General features: G+C 40.3%; 1 protein-coding gene across 1 annotated transcript in view; it reads right to left on the reverse strand.

The window, feature by feature from the left end:
• The window catches only part of CPNE4 (copine 4), a 329,018-nt gene that overhangs the window by 151,811 nt on the left and 155,126 nt on the right, over positions 1–22,081 (reverse strand). Inside the window, 2 exon segments of the mRNA XM_038570851.1 lie at positions 5,931–5,957; positions 5,959–6,111. Of these exon segments, the coding sequence (XP_038426779.1) occupies positions 5,931–5,957; positions 5,959–6,111 (180 nt within the window).

Genomic DNA, 22,081 nt, shown 5'->3' on the forward strand with positions numbered 1-22,081 from the left:
TTAACATCAAGTTCACATTTGTATCTGAAAGAATGTAGAGAGAGATGTCCTTGCATATTCAACAATTTTTTAAAAATCTTTTATGATTTGTTTGTATATGGCATGTTCAGTGAATTTCCTTTTAAAAATAAGGATCTCTTTGAGGGATCCCATCCACTTTTAGGCTACCTGAGTCATAGGGGGTCCACTCTCAAATCTATATCATTTCTAGATCCACGTGGTGGAATGCCAATTGGCAACCTCTTCTGGATTCTCCACAGATATCCTGAGTTTGACAAGCCAGCATCACGTTCTATTCCCCACCTGATTCCTCAATTTGATTCCTTTAAAAGATAGGCAAATCACTCCTCCAGTAACCTGAGCCAGCTTCCTGAACACTCCTCCCTCATCCATTCTCCAAAGTTTGTTGATGTTGCACTTGGCCAAACTCCGCCCTAGGCCTCCTCAACTTCCATCACCATTGCCCTCTCATCTCTTTCTTGTTATGGCCTGAGCTTCCTAACTGGTTTCCCTGACTCCACATCCACTCTCCCACTCACCTTTCTCAGGAACACTAAAGTGGTCTTTCTAATATACACCCCATATCTTGTCCTTCCCCTAGTCAAAACCCTCTAGGACCTCCAGTGCAGCACATTTGGTCTTTCCAAACTTTAGAGAACGGCACTTAAGTCCTCCTTCTCTGGCTGGTCTTCTCCTGTTTAGCCTCCTCTATCCTTTTTCCACCCTTACTTGGCCATCCAGCCATGTTGAGTCACTTAGAGTTCTTTGTTTTTCTTGTGCTGCCATGCCTTTGTGTGTCCTGGTCATTTTGTCCAGAGAGTTCTTATTTCTTTTCTCTGCTGGTGAATTCCTACTCATCCTTTGAGGTTCAGGTCCAGAGTCATCTTTCTTATGAGACCTTCCATCCCTTCTAGGAAGAGATAAGTTTTCCCTCATCACTCCTGGAACACATCTCTGTTGTGGCATGAAATAACATGCATTTTAATTATTTATTTACCAGTCTGTATCTCCCAGCTAATTGTAAGCTCTTCTGGGGCCAGGCCTCTGTCTTTTTCGTCATGGGTACTTGGTGTATCTGGAGCACTTGCTAAATGCTTGTTGAAATAATGAACATGTGATCGAATGAAACTTACCATGATAAATAAAAGTTTTATATTGATCTAAAATTTTCAAAATGAACTCATCAATAAATGTGGCTGAGCCTGTGTGATATATAAAGCATGGTGTTGCATTAGACATGAAGAAGTACTGATTATGGCCTCTGCCTTAAGGAACTTGTAATCTAGCTATGGGGCCAAATGATATATATAAAAATAAATGTTAATTAAGAGAGAAATGATTTTAATGAACTAAGAAAAAGGAACTTCTTAAGGCAGTTACTAAATGAGTGAAGTGGAGATGAATTATAGGATGTTGGAGTCTGAAAGCGGTCATTATGGCCTAGAGCAGGAGTTTTATGGAATATGACTTGATTAGTTAGAACTCCACATTGCAAGTGGCAAAAAGAATTAGCCCACAATAATTTAAATAATAAATGGAAGCTATTGACCAAAATTCCCAGGAATGACTGGCTTCAGACAGGACACCATCTAGCATGCAAATAATATGATCTGATTTTTCTCTATTTCTCTGTTCTTCCCTTTGAGGTGACTCTTCTTTTTACCCACATTTTGTCATTTTATCACCCTTCCTTTCCCTTCCCCAGCAGCTCCATGTTCTCTCCTTGAAGGGTGCCATTTCCAGACCTCACAGCTTTACCTTTCTCAGAAGGCTCTAGCAAATATGTATATACATTTCACTATCTCTGATTAGTTATATACCTTCACTGAACTAATCCCTGCAATGACAAAAATGGAATATTCTGATTGATTTCAGCCAATTCATGCCTACCTCAAACGTATGGAAAGTTTAATCGCACTATCACATGGCTGATAACATTAAAGGGTAGTCATCCATGAATATACAAGATACCCAGAGACACTAGGGTGTCACCTGGGGTCGGAGGCACAGTAGTACAGCTTGGGAAACATGGTTTAGGGCTACACTAAACAAGTCTGACTTGCTGCTCACTTGCTTCACCTAAGCCAGATGTTAAAAGAGATCTTAGAACATGTGGCCTCTCTACATTATCATTCTTTAAATCATGGCAGAAGAAAGAGCTTTGGGTTAGGGACCAAAAGCTTTTGACATCTGGTCTTGGCTCTGTCAGGAAACTGAATCTTTCTGATCCTCAGTTTTCTCAGCTATAAAAGGCAGATGATGATACCTGTCTTCTCAACATTGTCAAGAGTTTCAAATGAAATGGTCAATATGGAAGTTCTTTCAAAAGTATCAAGATATATTTAGAACGTACTATTTGTAATCTCACCCTCAGTGCTTATATATTCCTCATCTTAAGGGTTCAAAAAATTTAAGCCAATGGACTTCCCCAGTTCCCCCACTCCAGACAGTCCATCCATTTTTCACTGATATGTTTTCAATGGTATACTCTATATCAATTATGGTGCTTTTAGCTGAAGGAATGGAAAACCCCATCCCAAACAACTTTAACAACAGGATACTTTATTCTCTCATAATAAGGAGCCCACAGATACAGTGGGCCCACGTACAGTATATCAGCCAGTGCCTCCACCTCTCTGGCTCTGACTTTCCCTTAAGGTTGTGCTCATCCTCACCTTTGCTACAAAATGGCTACAGTGGTTCCAGTAATCATAGACAGAGAACTCTTTTTTTCATATGCGGATCTCTTTCTCTCTCTCTCTCTCTTCCTTTTTTAGGTTAGAGAAGCTTTCCAAGAAAAACTATCATGTCTTATGGATTAGAACTGGCCACAAGCCCACCCCTAAGCCAACCAATCTCTGGCAAATGGGAATGGGATTCATGTGATTGGCTGAGATTACTCAGGATTCACCCTTGGGCTAGGGATAGGGCTATTTTCTACACAGCTACATGGTGGAAAATGATCTGAAAATGATCAGGGCCTGACAGCTAAAAGAGGGGAGTGACTGGCTCCTGGGTAAGCAGCCAATAGCATCTGTGTCACAGATGCCATCAATACTCTGCTCATTTCCCCTGGTCTATGACTTCGGTGCACATCACTGACTTTTGACCACTAGCACTTGTATTTCTTTGCTTGTAGCTTCTTGGGCTACTCAGAGCCTGCTTTGCTGCCCATGCAGTAAGCCAGAAATACTCAAGGATTGATGTTCCCACCCTGGAAATAGCCCTCAATGACTAATGAACTATATACCTGGAAGCATATAAATAGTAAAGTTCCCTCATCTCTAGGGTGAGATACTTCTGTGATGTTTGCTCTACACTGGCTTCCAAAATTTTCCCTGCAGAATTAAGCTCCAGTTGGCCACAGTGATAGCTGGCTTGACGACACTCTTACAGGCTGCCTTCCTTTTCCTATCTTACTTTCTTGTTCTGCTATGGCATCTCCTTCACCTCCTTTGACTTCCTGTCTCAGAGTCAGCTTCTTGGAAAACCCAAATGAAGATACTATGTACCATATGCCAAACTTCTTTCTGAATCCAGAGGCTTTGTATATAATTTTCTCATCTGCTTGGAATGTGTTTCCTCTTTCTTCTCAACTGAAACACTCATTCTCCCTTCAAGTCCTAGTGTAAATGTCACTTCCCTTCAGAATCTTTCTTTGATCTCCTCTCCACCTGACACCATTCTCTCAATCTTTGCTCTCCTAGTCCATACTTCTCCTTAAGAATAATTATAATGGTTGTACTTTAATTAATTATGTGCTTCCCATCTTTAACCACAATTAGACTGTGAACAGCCTGAGGGCTGGGATAATGTTTTTGGCTCAACACTACACTGCTGGCCTCCAGCACAATGCCTGGCATAGAGTAGAGGGTCAAGGACTTACTGGCTGCTGGAAAGATGAGGGTTGAATCTTTTGATGAAAAAGATCTTTGATTTATATGACTCGTGCATGGATCTAGATTTGTTTCTTAGGGTAGTATATAACTTTAATACATGAGGGGATGTCCATAATCTAAAAAAGAATCTTGGAGTGGCTAATTTATATCTATAAGAGATGCTACTTTAATCACCTTATTTTATTTATACATTATAGAATTCTACCTCAAATCCATCATTCATTCATTCATTCATTCATTCATTCATTCATTCATTCTGTACTACTTATTAGGCATTGTACCTGACAAGACCTTAGCACTATCTGCCATCAACTTTTTTCAAATCATGAGAGAAATAATATTTATGGAGAATATCCCAGGTTCCTTCTCTCCCTCCCCTCAGCCATAGTTCTACATTGGGCTTTTGGCTTTTACTAAGGGAACAAATAATCTAATGAAAGTAATCATTATATCTGCTTAAAAAGGTATCTGAGAACATTGTCTGTTTTGTTACTCAGTGCTCACATGGGAGAAATTAGTGATAAGTGGCACGAGGCACAGTTAAAGCAAAGAAACATGCATGCTTGTCATCTCTTTGCCAGGCAGGCTCTTTCTTACTAATCCCTAAACCCGACCTTTGCCTCTGCATAGGATTGATGCAGGTTTTATGGGACTTGAGGTTTATATAATTTGGAATGCTTTGAGAAAAAAGTTCAAGACGACAAATAAAAATGTCACACAGAGCCTTGGAAGCATTCTACCCAAGTGAGGGGCTCTGAAACTCAATCATCAATGGTTTTGCAGTAAATTGGCATCTGACCTTGATTCAAGGAACCTGGTGTCCTTTGTCTCTTACTCCTACCATGGTTGTTCTCACCTCTATGCCTCTATATATTGATTTCTTTTTTTAAAAAAATATTTATTTATTTATTTATTTTTATTTGTGATAGACAGAGAGAGAGAAAGAGGCAGAGACACAGGAGGAGGGAGAAGCAGGCTCCATGCTGGGACCCCAACATGGGACTCAATCCCGGGACTCCAGGATCACACCCTGGGCCAAAGGCAGGTGCCAAACCGCTGAGCCACCCAGGGATCCCTATATATTGATTTCTTACTTGAAAGTCCTTCCTCCTCCTTTTTCAATCTGTGAACCATATTTTTTTCAAAGTTTGAATCTACAATGCCTTCTCTGATTCTACCTAGCACAAAGCTCACTCTTCCTGGACCACAACCCTATGACTAGTCCTGTCTCTTTATGGTTTACATTGCATCATGAATTGCCCTATTTTAGGTGCATAAAGTGTGCCCTCTTCAACTAGAGTGTCTACTTTTGGGCATAGGAACTATTTTTTCATTTAGATTTCTCCTCAGCACCTATTAAAGTTCTGGGTAGAGCAAGAAGGGAAGGGAAGAAAAAAGGAAAGGTGTCATGAAGCAGAATTACAGGGTTTGGGATGAAGCCAACTTCGTTTGAGTTCTAGTTCTGCCACTTATTAGTGTGGGGCTTTAGGCTTAACCACTCTGAGTTTTAGTTATCTCAGTGATAAATCGATACAATAATGATGTTTATTTCACATCATTTTGAGGATTAAGTAAAAGCATTTATTCATTCACCAAATAGCTATTTAGCCCCTCTCCTGGGCTATTTTTGGTACCAGAAGCTTGGAATACAATACTCTCTGTATGGGGACTTTCATAGTTGAGTTGGAAGATGGAAATTTATAATGTAACAGAATAAGACTATAGCACCCACAATCAGAGTGTAATAAGTATTCAATAAATAATTGTGAAATAACTGATAGAATGAAGGAATTCAGAAGAAAAAAAATGGTTAATTTTGCAAAGTAAGTAGGTCTTCCCATATTTGCCACATCATCCTTGTGTAAGTACACTGTCAACTATAATGGATATGACATTGTATGGGAACTCATAAAATGCTACATGTAAAGGAAAAATAAAACCAAAGGAGAAAGAATGCAGGGATAGAGGAAAAAGAGGAGGAAGAGAGGCCACAAGCAGGCAAGGAATAGGAAGGGACCTCTGTGGACCCACCTGGCCGAGTGTGCACTCCATGCCACCCTAGGAAGTCGGCCTCCTTCAGTCCATTGTGGTTGCTGCTGATGTCATGAACCTCAAACCGCAGGCGCTGCACCTCTTCAAAGTAAAAGTCCACAGTGAACAGTTTTGAGTACACCGGGTTAATGCAGGTGCGAATCACCTCTGTCCTGTCAACCTGCAAGGAGAGAAGAAGAGAAAACCCACCGGGGATTAGGGCTTTTTATTACTACACTTTAGGTGAAATAATCTTATGGTGCTTTCCCTCCTTCCAAACCATAAATGCCCTCCACTGAGTCACCAGAGTGAGCAGTTTGAAAGTCTGCAAGGAAGCACCTTCAAGAGAAAGAGCCATGGTTCAAGGATATAGATAGAATAGTCTGAAGCTTTGTATTTAAAGATTTAAAACATGTTGTATTGTTAGGTAATAGGGCAACAAGATGGATCAATCATTAGTGACTGCCTGGAGCCCTAGGATGAAAAAGAGTCTGAAAGCACAGCTGGGCTCAGAAGGAAAGAAATCTGTGATAGGTTAGTGATGTCTGATGGGCACAGTAACAGTAATGTAGGTACTGGCCATGTAGGTGCCCCATTTTAGCTAATCCTACTCTAACATAAATTACGCAACTCCGGATTCCTAGCATAATGAAATGGAAAGGCTATGAGAATAGGAATGAAGATGACTGCCTTTGGTATCAACTATGCCTTTTATTGGGTTTACAATGGTTACACAGTCATTTTAGTCCCCTTTGCCTCAGTTTCCTCATCAATAAAATGAGGATTCGAGGATTGGAAGGTGAAAAGCCTCTTCCTGCTCTAACATGCCATGAGTTATGACTCTCCTTGCCTTCTGTGATATTAAGTCTCCACTTGTCCCTCTCTCTCAGATCCATATCTGTCATTCTCTACCCTACTCTTGCCCCTGGGGGCTGATCTCTATGGATGGGACTTCCTGGGCCTCCTTGCCCTCTAGGTTCTGGTTTGAGTCAGGCAAGGGGATGACTTAGCAGGAGATCAGACAGTGGGAGGATAGGGACGGGCTGGCAGCAGCACCATGCCTCTGCGCACACAAGTCTGCTAGTAGACTCTGTTCTGCAGAAGGAGCTTTTGCTGGGTTCTGGTAACACAATCTCCTTTCCCTCTCTTGATCCTTCAGATCAAGGGGTGGTAACGACTTTCTGCTGTTGTTATCCCTAATAAGCCTCAGCATCCTTCATTGGCCTTCCTATCCCCGTACATGCCCATAGAAAGGATCCCTCCATAAAGAGTTTAACCCTCTAGATGAAACTCTCTGAGTATGCCACCTGCTTTTTGCCAGTACTCTGACCTCTAAGGTTCTTTTCCTTCATGTCTGTCACATGTCAAAACGCCATTTACAACACCATTTATATTCTGAGAAGCTAACCCAAGATCTTAATGACAACTAACTCAAATTATAGCTAACCCAAGATCTTACAGTATCTCCCAACAGGAGATACTCATTACTCATAGTTTATAAATCAGCTGGAGCCTATATGTACTTTTGGCTTTCTTTTTCTTTTTTTTTTTTTAGATTTTATTTATTCATGACAGACACACAGAGAGAGAGAGAGAGAGAGAGAGAGAGGCAGAAACACAGGCAGAGGGAGAAGCAGGCTCCATGCAGGGAGCCGGATGCGGGGACTCCATCTCGGGACTCCAGGATCACGCCCTGGGCCAAAGGCAGGCGCTAAACTGCTGAGCCAACCAGGGATCCTCAACTTTTGGCTTTCAAATAGAAACATGGTCTATTGGATACTTCCCAAGTGTCATTCATTAGCACAAACTGGGAAAACCATTTCCTGTACTTTCATTAGAGTACAAGGAAACACTCTCAAAAAACTAAAGGGAGGGCTGCCTTTAACCATATCATGCAGATACATGTTATCCAACAAAGAAGAAAATCAATACTTGCTGCAGTCTCCCCTGACATTCTTGCATTCAGTGTTTTGTCCCTGGCCCCAGCCCTCCCTATGGACTCTGTGTGAAAGAGAGTTGTCTTGTCAGGAACATCACCTGCTATTCCTGGTGGGTGGACCATACAGGTTGTGAGGAGAAGGAGAATATGATTCTGGTTATGTCCTTGTCCAATGGACAGAAAACCAAATCCCAAACTACTGTTGATTAGCATTTTACAATAAGCTATTGTTCAGACTAATGCTTATTTGACTATTCTGGCTTCTCCTGAAGGCTCAGCTTCTATTTGAGCTGAATTTTACATTTTTAAAATTTAAATTCAAGTTAGTTAACATGTAGTGTAGTATTGGTTTCAGGTATAGAATTTAGTGATTTATCACTTACATAAAACACCCAATACTCATCCCATCATGTGCTCTCCTTAATGCCTATCACCCAGTTAGTATATCCTCTACTCTTCCAGCAACCCTCAGTTTGTTCTCTATAAATAAGAGTCTCTTATGATTTGGGGTGCCTGGGTGGCTCAGTTAGCTGAGCATCTGAGTCTTGATGACTAGCTCAGGTCATGAACTCAGGATCGTAAGACTGAGCCCCAAGATGGGCTCTGTGCTCACTGGTATGTCTGTTTGAGATGTTCTCTCTCTTCCTCTCACTCTCCCCTCACTTCCCCATGCTCACTCTCTTTCTCTCTCAAAATAATAATTTTTTGAAAGTCTCTTATGGTTTGCCTGAATTTTACATTTTTATATCATATTCATTCTGTAGATTAGGACTGAAAGTGTCATTGGCTGATTGTATAGGTAAAAGGATTTACTGTATTGACATAATTTTTTTTGACATAATTTTTTTTTCAATTGTTTAAAGATGATGGTGTAAATCAGAGGTCACAGACTGGCAGTCTGCAAGTTCAAGCTGACTTGGAGGTTTTTATTGGTCCTATTTAAAAGTACTTTCTCCCTTAATTTGCCAACATAAAAGGCAACAATAAATAAAAAATCCCATAAAAGGGTCTATTTCTATTGCCCCTCCCACCTTTGGGGAAAAAATCAGAATATCTGGTAACGTGGGGCCACATTCATACCTTGCAACAATTGGGGACTGCCATTCAGATGGGGCAGTCACTCACCAAGCTCTTCTGCCTCAGTGAGTTTCCCTGCCTGACCCCTAGAGGTATTTTTGCAATTATCTGGCCCAAATTCACAGAATAATGAGCCATATAAGAGATTTAATAATATTCATGTGGTGCCTTTTGATAGAGGATTTTGAAATAACCCCCAAGAACTAACTAATAGATCAATTTGACACACAAATCTCTTTAAGATCTTTAAGACACACAAAAGGAATCTTCTCTCCTTATGGGTGAAAGAATAGCCCTAGGTGGGTTGAGATAAGAAATAGGAGATGGAAATTCCATCCAATTCTAGTCTTTGTTCCCCTGCTTTAGCCACACAGATGGCACAAGGGGCTGATGTGCCCCAATCCTGCTGCTTTTCTTCTCACTTCTTGATTCTCAGATGATCACATAGATGTAAAGTTTATGTTGGCATCAAGCCACACACCTCAGACAATCTTTCCAAGGCAAGCTGCCAACATGCAACATGGAGTGACTTGGTTTTTTGAGGGAAATGACTGGTTGGATAGAAATTTTAAAATACACATTTGCATTACTAAAATAATTTCCACAGATAGTCTCGGGGCCAGTAAGAATCCTAAGAGCATAGAAGAGCTCAGAAAAAGGATGATGGTAGAGAAAGTGCTTGCAATACCAAATGCCTATTTAGAAAATGTTTTAAAACTTACTGCATTCCCAGCCATTATGGGAGGTGCATTATCTTTTCCGGAGACTGAAGCCAGGTTTAATCTGAGCAATAGAGCTGAGGATAGCTCATGTTTCGCACTGAGAGGCATCAAGGTCAAGGTGATTGTTTCCAAAAGATCGTCTACTGACTGGTGCTACCAGGTACATCAATCCATTGGGCAGCTTTTTTTAAAAGCTCAGATTCCTGTTCTCTACCACCAGTGATTCTGACTAAGCAAGTATAGGGTAGAAATCTGCATTTTAAGGATGTTCTAGTAGATTCTGATGTGGCAATATCAAAGTACTGGAATTTTGGAGATGTAGGGTCCTGCTCTTCTGTAAGGTTTTTTTGTCAAGTTTAATCTTGGTGGTCTTCTGTTACCCTGTTTCCAAAAGTCCGCTTATCTCCTTTCCTCCCTAGTTGTAGTAATTGATATATTCATGATGCTTTATAATTTGCAGAACATGCTTATGTCCAGTTTTTTATTTGATTCTTATAGCAATTATGTGATATAACTTTGAGTATTTTGTGTATGAGAAAAATCAAGGACAAATGTCAGCACAAGGTACTGGATGATAGAATGAGCACTTGAACTCATGCCTTCTGACCTCAATGCTTGGACTATTTTCCTTAATTCAAGTTTATTTGTGAGAATGCCTTGAAAGAAATGAAAAATGCTGCTAAGTATGGTATGATGGTGATAGAATCAATTATTGAGTACTGCTTTTGATGAGAGGCCCCTTTAAAAATTTCATCTGAAACACTTTTGAGTATAATACTAGAGTGTATAATAGTTAATAGTTATAAAAGGTCAGCTGTGCCATAGACACTTAAAAATGCATTATTCAGGTATAATTGACATATAATAAATCATATTTATTTAAATTATGCAATTCAATAAGTTCTGACATATGTACATACTTGTGAAACCATGACCACAATCAAGATAATGAACATAGCCATTGTCCCCTCCAAGTTTCTTCACGTACCTCTGTAATTCCTTCCTCCTGCTCCTCCCTTCCCACCCCATTCCCGAGAAACCACACTGACCCACTTTCTGTTCTAATAGATCAGTCTGTATCCTCTATGATTTTATGTCATAGCATGCAGTATATAGTCTTTTTGTCTTTATTCTTTTATTCAGAATAATTACTCTGAGATTTATTCATTGCCAAGCACATCAGTAGCTCATTTTTTAATTCTTGAGTAATATTCCATGGATGGCCATTTGGATTATTTCCAGTTTGGCTATTATACATAAAACTGTCATCACTATTCATGTACAAGCATCTGTATGTATATAATATTTCTTCTTTTGGGTAAATACCTAGGATTGAAATGAGTTATGTTAACTTTTAAAATTCTAATAGGTGTGTAGTATGTGATGATAATTTCCATTTTCCCAATAACCAATGATGTTCAACATCTTTTTATATGCTTCTTTGCCATCTGTATATCTTCTCTGATGAAGTATCTGTTCAAATCATCTACAGGCACTGTCTTTTCATCCTTATGACAACATTTTGAAGTGAGTACTATTATTATCCCCTCTTACTGGGAGGTAGAGAAGCCCTATAATTATCCCAATTTCACAAAGCTTGCATGAGGTAGGATTTAAACCTAGGTAGTCAATTTCCTAGGTCTGTGTATTTCACCTTTATGGTATATAGTCATTCAAATTTGAAGCTTTTCCACCTAAATCCTGTTGCCCAGAGTAATACACAAGCCAGATGACAAATGTAAAATGTGGAAGCTAGAACTGGACAGTCCTTTTACCACCTGATATGGCTCCAGGCTCATGTCATTCAGAATGGACGGTAAAATCACATCACCTTGGCTAGCAGTATGCCTCAGAAGTAAATAAGATAAGCATGACCCTAGAAGCCCTTTGGAGAGGTTTCTAGCATCACAATGATGGGTTCTGGGTCTTCCTCTTTCTTTGCTGACCCCCCCCCCCCAGTCCCTCTAGGCTCCTGGCTCCATCCATACAGACCCTGAGCCAATTCTGATTCAAATACTGGCAAGGGTCTCAAATATGTCTTCCTGTGCTGAATGCCTCTATGTCCTCCACAGCTGCTCCTTTTCCCAACATGAGTACCCAGTTTGTGTGCCTTAGTTTTCTGATTTCTACTGAACATCCCATTGCCTTAAACCCCAGCCCTCTTAGCTTGGGAGTTTTGTCACTGTACTAGTGCTATATAATAGAAATGTCCATTATCATGGAAATGTCTTATATTGCATTGTCCAGTATGGTGGCTACTAGCCAGATGTGGCTATTGGGCACTTGAAATGTGGCTAGTGGACCTCAGAAAGTGAATTTTTAATTCAATGAGAGTGAGGCTCTCATAAATAGGATTAGCATGCCCTTATAAAAAAGTCCTAGAGCACTGCCTTGCCCCTTCCACCATGTGAGGACACAGTGAGAAGCTGGCAGTCTATGAATCAGGAAGAGGGCTCTCACTAAGCAGTGAATTTGACAATGCCTTGATCTTAGACTTCCTAGCCTCCAGAACTATAAGAAGTAAATTTATACTGTTCACAAGCTACACATTCTATGGTATAGCTAGACTACCCAATAGTTTAAAAATCTTAACCAATGCACACAGTTCAAGTTTGAAAAACAGTAATATTGTATTACCAACTGTTATGTCTCAGCCCCAAGGCATACAGAGACCAAGACACAAAGTATTGTGGGATCTACTCCGAGTGTCACACCCCAGCCCCTGGATCAGACTTTGTGTGCTGGTCCATCTCCACTTTTTTTGGAAACTGCCATTTTGACTATTGCTCATTTTGCTATAGGACATGAAGACTTAGTGAAATAACCACATTATGGGTTGATTTATTTGGATGTCTTCAACTGAGCACTCCATTAATAGTGTGCTCCCAATTTGTGAAACAAGAGTTAGAGAATGTGGTGGTTATTCTCCTTTGCATCTCTAGATCTTTCTGCTCTGTTCTGTGTCATAAGAAACTGGCCTGCATGCATTGCTTCATTTGGATTTTTCTGTCAGCTTGCCTCCTTCAGCCACTGGAAGGCACCAGTAGGAGATCATAAAGTGGGAGGAAAGAGAGGCTGGTGTGTTTTACCTACCCCCTCCCTGCCCCATGTTGCAATTTTGGCAGACTGTCTTGCTCCTCCTACTAGAATCCCTCCCTGTGAGGCTCTAGCTCTTACTGGATTCTGGTAACATTGCTACTTCTGCCTACCCATAAGCCCAGTGGTGTATTTTTACTACTGCTAGTCCCAGAGCATCTCAGCATTCCTTGCTGATCCCTCTAACTTTGTCCATGCAGCTATAAGTGGTCCCTTTATTAACATCTCTTTTTTTGGCTGGAACTCTGATTCAGATATGCTGTTAAAAATGGTTCAAGATACTGCAAAACGTAGAAGAGCCTTCTGTATTCTAAGGGGAGATGAAATTGTGTCCAGTCTGATGGCTCATGATGAGTGAATTCTATGATATTTTAGGACTTTGAAAAGTGGTAATCCATATGGACTCGTGGTAACTTCCTTTTAGCCACAATATCCTATTCCCCAACTGTGTTCAATAATCGGTCATAAGGAACATTCACTGAGTACTTAATATTCACCAGGCATTGTCCTAACCACTTCACATGTATTATTCCACTTAGTCACCCCGACAACTACAGATTACCACTACCGCTATTTTACATATGAAGAAACTTAGAATCAAAGTGGTTAACTTGCCCTAAGTCACCAGCTATTAAGTGATGGAGCCACTTGGGATTTCCCCTAAACCTTTTTCCTAGGACATGGCATCTCTCTTGAAGAGAACAAATCTATTTAGGTGCCCTCTGACCATAGCAGTTTTAAGAAGTGTCCTTCTCAAACTCAATACTCCAAATGCTCTTTGAGAGGAAAACAATCTTTAACACCCTCAGCTGGGCGACAGACCATAAAGTCTTTTCATTGTGACTGTTGAGTGTCCTGTGCACCTTTCCCAGTCTTCAAACTTTCTCTTCCCACCACTTTTGTATTTTGCTCTTCAAATTTCCTCCACTTAGCTAGAGCCACTTTAGAATGGCTCAGGAGAAATCTGGATATTCTAAGCCAAGAGGACATAAGAAGATTCTGTAACATAAATGGTGTTTTTTAGTCCTAAATCAATTGCTTTCTCCCTCCCACTCCAGCTGTAAGCTGGCACATAAATATCAAGCAATCAGAAACTGCCTCACAAAATTCACGCCTGCCTGCTAAAAGCAGGCAGAGGCTGCCAGAATCAGGAGTGGGAAGGTGTTGGATTGCAGGTCACCCCAAGTTGCAGCTACTGTCAGATCCTCCTCATACAGGAGCTTGGAGGCTAATCCCACACAAGTGTAAAGCAATTTGCACTTCACTCAGATGTTGGTTATTAACAGGATGTTCCTACCATCTCATCTCTCTGTCACAGCTGTGGAGTCCTCTGGAAAAGTCGTCCAAGACTGGCAATCCTTAGTTTTCTTATTAATTGATGTTTGTAATAGTGAAAAGAAACTCATCTGCAGGGTGCTGCTTACGCATCCCAAGTCCAACATGCCCACCAGCCAGCACACTGTGAAGGTGAGCACACCGAGGCCTGCCTCCACCCTCCTCATAAGAGGTGTCCACATGCAGGGAAGAGGCGATAGGAGGTTGTCCATAGCTTGGGGTCAGCCCCCTGGCTTCCAATTCCCTCCTTCACAACTCCTTTAGAATTACCAACATCCATACTGCTTGTAAGTCAGTTCCCAAATGTCCAAGTTATGAACCAGTCACATGATCCAAGTGGCCTTTCTCCACATGCCACTGGGTAGGGAGGGGCACATCGGCCTTATGCCCATGGCACTCCCTCATTAATCCAGGGGTGATTACCTGTCCTTGACACTTTGCTTTTTTCATGAAGCATATGTTACCGATAATATACAATAATAATCTCAGATCTTTGATTCTTAGTTCATCAAGCACCAAAATGGGCAGCTGCTTTCATCCTGCTCTCAGTTCAGAGTAATTGGTGGGAATGTGGTATTACAAAGGTACCCGAGGCTATCTCTGTGTTTAGTGAAAAGACTGGTCACTATCTGCCCTGCTTGTAGGAGGGGGTAGGAGTGGCTAATGTGTCATATGTATGTCATTCTTCTTCTACTCTGGTGATTCAACATTTAGCAGAGGAAACTGAAGCCCATAGATATTAAAATGCTATTCTTAAATTCACGAAGCTACAAGCTAGCAGCGGAGATGTGGATCCAGCTAGATTCTCTGACTCCTGGTACAGTGCTTCATCTCACCACATCACACTTCTTATTCCATGACTTCCTATGTAACTACACAACTTAGAGGTTCCAGAGCCCAGTGTTTTAGCATCAAAGTTTAACACACACACAAACACACATATGCATTCAGCTGTTTGTCTGCTTGTTTTAAAGATTTTTATTTATTCATGAGAGACAGAGAGAGAGAGAGGGAGAAGGAGAAGCAGACTCACCTTGGGTAGCCTGATGAGGGACTTGATCCCAAGATCCCAGGATCATGACCTGAGCCAAAGGCAGACGTTCAACCACTGAGCCATCCAGGCACCCCCTGGATGTTATTTTAACAGATGTGTGTGTGTGTGTGTGTGCGCGCGCGCGCATGCACACACACACACACACACACACTGAAGGGTTGTTTATTTTTGTTTGAGAGGAAGAGAGAGAGAGAGCGCCCATGCACAAGGGTGCAGGTGGGGAGGAGGGGCAGAGGCAGAGGGAACGAGAGAATCATAAACAGGTTCCATACTCAGGCAGAGTCTGATACAGGGTTCAATCTCACCACCCTGAGATCATGACCTGAGCTGAAATCAAGAGTCACACACTTAACTGACTGAGCCCTCCAGGCACACCCAGTCTTTTTTTGTGGTTTTATCAATGAGAACTAATCCCCCACAACATCTAAAACAAAATTCTAAAAAACAAATCCTCTGAAAGGGCAACACCATGGAACTAGGCCACACCAAGAAATGGGCTAGCCCAGATGCCTCCCCTACACCAGCATCAAAGAAGTCCTTGAACCAAGCCAGACATGAATGGTCAGCTAAGAGAGGGGCACATAATCAGACATCACTGACTGTTTCTTGAATGGGATGACTAATACTTTCAAGCAGCATTCCTGAAGCATACACTATAATATACTAACTCTATAAACAGCTCCTGGAAATAAAGCATTCTACAGTCAAATGAGTTTTGAAAGTCCTGCGTACTCTACCCTTTTTTAGAAAGGTATCATGCAGGATTAAAGTCTCTTGACTTTTGCAGCAAAGAAATATTAACTTTTCTTATATTTCCCAAACTTTTAAAATTCCCTTTTTCTTCTCAGAAATACATACATTAATATCCAACAAAACATATTTAAGGAGTTTGCATTAAAGTGTTAGGAAAATAGGTAAAGTAATAGAGAGAAATGAGTTTCTTCTCAACCTGGAGTGGATTCCAATATGTCCCACAGGCTTCTGACCCTCCTTACACAGTTTATTTATTTAATTTAATTAATTTATTTATTTATTTATTTATTTATTTATTTACAACTTGAAAATATATAATATTAATATATTTCATATACATACAATGATATAAATATTTATTTTTAAAAATTTAAATTCAATTGGCTATTTCAAAATAGTACTTTCTGCAGTCAATTTAGACCAAACAGCTTTAACTCTATGTCACAGTCCCTGCTGGGTGGCGAATCTGGGATGTTGCCCATCTGACAGTTACTAGTTACATACCTGGATTCTCTTTTCACATAACCCAATATCCAACACCCACTCCTTTTGCCCCATTTCTCTCTCTCTTTCTCTAGATCTATATCTCTATAGACCTCTAATGATATCTATCATCTATCTATCTATCTATCTATCTATCTATCTATCTATCTATCATGTTTTGCTTTACTACTTTCTAAAAGATTTCTTCTTGGGCAGCCCCGGTGGCGCAGTGGTGTAGCGCCGCCTGAAGCCCGGGGTGTGATCCTGGAGAGCCAGGATCGAGTCCCTGCGTCAGGATCCCTGCATGGAGCCTGCTTCTACCTCTCCCTCTACCTGTGTCTCTGCCTCTCTCTCTGTGTGTCTCTCATGAATAAATAAATAAAATTCTAAAAAAAAAAAAAAAAGATTTCTTCTTAAACCCAAGGAATTTCCAACATTTTACTATATTTGTTAACTTAAAAGTTCCAGCTGCTCACACATGGTTGAGAGAAGACATGGTAGGATGGATACCCCAAATTTTAGAAGCACATTCTCTTTGTTTAATCCTGATAATCTGGGCCTTGAGTCTACCCTTCAGTAGGCTGAATACTAGAATGTTCTAGACTATTATAAACAATGACAACTCTCCCTTCACCCCAGAAGATTAAGCCATTCCACATACCACAAAACTCTCCAAATGTTTATTTTCCCCCTCCTATTCCTGTTTCTTTCCTTGTAAACAGAAAGAGAGAGAGAGAGAGAGAGAGAGAGTTTTTGATAAACGAAAAGGATTGGTAATCAGAAAATCTCAGAGGATTTTCAATTCACTGCCAACCACACAGGTAGACTGATTCCTTATGGCAAGTATTTTAAGGCTGTCAAGATAATGTCTTTATTAGAAGAGGTAAAAATCCTCTTTCTTTTTTCTCCTTCCATTCCTCAACTTCCACTGTCTTTACACACACATGTACATACAGCACACAATGCTTCTTTTACAGAGCATATGTCTATTTTAGAGGTATCTTCCACTTATGTTGTGGCCATCGCTCATACATTTGACAGTAATTTTGGCATACTGAAGAGCTTATGTTTCAGTATGCTTCACTAGATACAAGTGCTATTAGTGAGTGGAGCCAAATCTCTAAGTGATGAACTTTGCCATTCACACTATCATCAGCATCATTAAAATGATCATCAATAATCAATATTTATTGCTGGCCTACATTTTTTAGAAACACAGGGTTGGGTATTCTCATGATTATGTAGAAGCAGCAAGTCAATAATATCTGAAGTATGCTGACAGCTTATCAGGGGCTGTGTGTTAAGTTCCTGATGCTTATTCTCTCCCTGAAGCTACTCAGTAGACCTCTGTTGGCTCCTTGCTCAACAGGTGAGAGGGCTCAGGAAATGAAATCCAAAATATTGCTTTCATGTAGCAACATCAGTGATTTCAGTGCCTAACCTTTGCCCCACGGAGGACTGTGTTTTCACTTCAAATAGTGATCCAAACCTTCTTTTCTTAGGTCTTATTTATTCAACTAAAGTAAATTCTGCACAAAGGCTTTTGATTAGCAATTTCTACTCATTTCCATGTATTCTTTCATTCCCTCAATGAAGATTTAATGAATGCAGGTGATTTTTCTAGCACTGAGCTAGGTCCTAGGGTTTCAGCCTTAAACTAGATACAATACCACTCACCCCAAAGCAGTCCAATGTATAATGGAATCCAATTTGTAATATAGATGTCCTACCCAAGGTCCCACTTATTCTGTGGAAAATCTTGAGTGCAGAAGAAGGACATTCAGTGTAGTGGTGGCCATTGGCAACACTGTAGTACCCCGCAGTGGAGGCATTCCCACTCAGAGAAAGCAAGACAGAAAACAGATTCTCATAAGTGACATCTTTAGATGTACAATATGTGTGACAAACACAAGTGGCTCTTCATCAGTTCTGAAAGCCCACCATGCACATTTTATCTGATCTGGCAGCTGTTTTGGGAGCCAGGCTAAACATTTTTTTGTATTTGTATCGCAAGACATCAGACTTTCAGGAATTAATAGGCCGAGGCCAAAATGAAGCATATTTTGGTTCCATACAGAGAAGACCTTTCTTATAATCAAAAAACCTGAAGAAGGAATAAGATACCACTCAGCAGGAATAAAGAAGAGATTTAAACAAGAGACACAGGAAAGGGTGAGAAATAGACTATTAAGGTTTCTTCTATCTCTGGGATTCTAATTCTATGCCTGAATCCAAATATGAATTTTTTTTAACTGGCTTTGATGGCCAGAGAATGGATAGTTTTTAATTACCTAGAGAATAAGTTTAGTGGTTATGGATTGTCCATGGTTCATTTCCAGCTCCCTGGTTTTGCTTGAGCCACTGTGAGGTCTATTTTTCTTGGTCTAATACATATGCATACACATAAACAAAACAGAATGAATGTATTAATCATGACTTTTTATTTTCTATATTTTTTATGCTTTGACATCTTGGGGCCTTGCTGACTGCAGAGCGACTGTCCCTGTCAGGGCTGGCTAATTGTTGATACTACATTTGATCTTAGCCAAAAGGCCGAGAAGTTGATCTGGCTAATTCTTAGAGACAGTAAAGAAACCTGGATTGTGCTCTTCATAAGCAAATCAACCAGTCCAGTGCCCATACCTCCAGTGACCTCCGTTGTGCTCTAGGCCATGATTCCCCTATCTTGATAACCCCAGGGATAGGTATCAGACAACCAGGGTTAGCCTCTATTCTCTGGACCTCACTGAAATTACTCAAATTAGTCAATCCTAAATCTGTTTACCCTGCTTTGTGCATCCTTCTCTATGAAAATCACAGTAAAGTCTCTAGCGCATGCTTCCCCTCACTCCCTCTGCCTGCTGACTGACCCCAGTACTTCCCCATGTTGCCTGGTGTGGCAGGAAGCATGTCTTCTGTTTCTAGGGAAACATGAGTACAAATCTCTTTCTTTGTGAGTTATCTCTGTGTCTATGTGTCTTACTACATCTGATTAAAATAAATCCAGGTACTCTTGAAACAACATAACTATAGGTAGGCAGATAGTTTGATAGAAAAGAAATAACTAAAATGGAAATTTAGGTATTATTCTGTGAATTTATTTATTTATTTATTTATTTATTTATTTATTTATGATTTTATTTATTTGAGAGAGAGTGTTGAGCAAGGGAGAGAGCACGCATGGCGGGAGTGTTGTTGCGGGGGGAAGACTCCCCTCCTAAGCAGGGAGCCTGATGCGGGGCTCGATCCTAGGACCCCAGGATCATGACACTTAACTGACTGAGCCACCCAGGTGCCCTTCTATGGATTTAATAGCTTTTTCTTGGTCTCTATGATTAGTAAAGGAAAGAAGCTGACATTTATTGAGCATATACTTCATGCAACTATACTCACATTATATCACTTAAGTCTCAGAACACACTAGCATTGCAAGGTAGATATAATCAAATGCTTTCACTTTAAAGACCAGGAAATTAACACCCGAGGAAGTGAAATAAAGCCCAAGTTCCTGGTAGTGCTGAACCTGAAGCCAAGCTTTCTGTTCCAGGTTTTATTTGTTTTTTAAACCATACCCTAGTTACCACTTTCTACGCCAAATAACATCAGAGCAGCCAGCCTTTGATTGTCTTCAAGGTAGCAAACACAGTCAGAATGGTAAAGGATTCTGCTCATTTCCTACCCAGAGAGCCAGTTGGATCCTTGAGACAACAGCATATGCTAAACTTGATGGATGAAAAAAAGCATGTTTCTAAGTAAGTAATATGGGTACAGGATAAGGCATGTGAGGTACTGAAACTCCATCTGTCTAGTATGGCTTCAGATGGTCCTGATGGAGTCAAGTGTTTCCTGGCCCTAGCCTCAGCCAGGACTCTTCTATTCACAGCTAAATTCCTTAGCTCAGCTTTCCAGGTTGGGATGATCCATGGCTTAATTCTTGGACTTTTTTTTAACTTTTTATTTTTATTTTATTTATATTTTATCTCTACACTGTCTCTAATCCTATTTTTGAATAAGACTGATTAATGATTTCCAAAGTAATATCCCAAGCCTTGATGTCCACCCTGAACGTCAGACACACAAATCTGTCTTCACTGTCCCCACCCCCACCTTGGTACAGTGACACAAAGGTTCCGCCCAAGGGGAGAGAAGCAAACCTTAAAGAGGAGTGCTCTGCCAAAGAGGGCTGGCTTTATTTTGAATAAAGTCTGGAGAAGTTCTCCTAAATGCCTTGATGTTGAAAACCATGGAGATCTCATTGATAAGCAGTTAAGAGAGGGCTAGGAGTGCCATGATCCTAATAGCAACAGGCCACCTGGCGTACCAAGCCAGAATCTTAATAGAACCAGGGAAAGGAAAAGCCAGGAGAGTCCATGAGGGGAAGAGGATGGGTGGGTTAGGAAGGCTGGGGCTCACTCTAAGCTGCACCCATTTAGGAACAATCAGAGCAGAACAATGGGGCAGACAGGAAAGCATCTCCTAAGCCACTCAGAGATCCATCAGCAAAACAGCAAAACATGGAGGCCTTATGAGCTCAAGGGGATTAAGCACAAATTCAGGCCAATACCAGCTAAATATTAAGCTACTCTGACTCAGAGATGACTCCCAGGAAGCCAGGCTTTAAAAATAAAATCACACTCATCCCTGATGGTCTGGGAGACTGTGTGCATACTCAAGGTTCACGCTTTAGGGGCAGACTGAAGAAATAACCTCAGAACTGCTAAATAGGAGGCAAAACTGAAACTCCTGGAGCTCTAAAAAGAGTCTCCAAGGCCTCTACCCACTCCCCCTGGTCTCATAACCCACATGCCAACGTAAAGTGTAGAAATCTAACTGCACAAGCAGATTTAAGCACAGATTCAGCTGCCCCCTCTGTCTCTCCAGAAAACATTTCACAGGTATCTCAAACTTGACATGTCAAAACAGAGCTCCTGATAACCATTCCTGATTACTCTAAGGAAAATTAGAAAGAAAAAATTCCAAATTAATGAGGGGACATGTATAGCGACTTTATCATGTGAGCTAACATAAGGAAAATGAACAAAAGGCAATAACAATGCAAAATAAATAAAAACATAAAATATGATGGAAGAAACAAAATGTATTGAACAGTCATTGCATAAATGTAAATAGACTGAATTCTCCCACTAAAATACAAAAACTGTCTTACTGGCTTAACAAAACTGGTTAATGCAAATTATAAGAAGCATAGTTAGAGAAAATAAAGATTAAACATAAAGGGATGAAGTCAGTAAGATATAAATTTAATGAAGGCAGGTTTGGTGGCAGTAATAAGAAACAGGATGGAATTTAAGGTTAAAGTACTTATCAGAGTAAACAGAGGAGCCATGTATTTATAAGTTGCACAATTTGTAAAAAAGATATGCAAACCTGAATTTATCCACACATAAAGATCATCTGTACATATGTGAAATAAAACTTATGCAAGAGAATGCTATAAAAATACAATTACTATGGGAGATTTCAATACACCTATCTCAGAATGGACAGATTTAATAGATAAACAATATGATATATAAATAATAAATAAGGCCACAGAGGAATTGGTTAGTACAAAAAAAAATAAGTGTGTATACATACACACACATAGAATGCATATGTGAATTAATACATATATACATACATACACATGTATATTCACATATGTATGCATACATACATATCCTCATTAAAT

Source organism: Canis lupus, chromosome 23, assembly GCF_011100685.1.
Source record: "Canis lupus familiaris isolate Mischka breed German Shepherd chromosome 23, alternate assembly UU_Cfam_GSD_1.0, whole genome shotgun sequence".
NCBI classification, from domain to species: domain Eukaryota; kingdom Metazoa; phylum Chordata; class Mammalia; order Carnivora; family Canidae; genus Canis; species Canis lupus.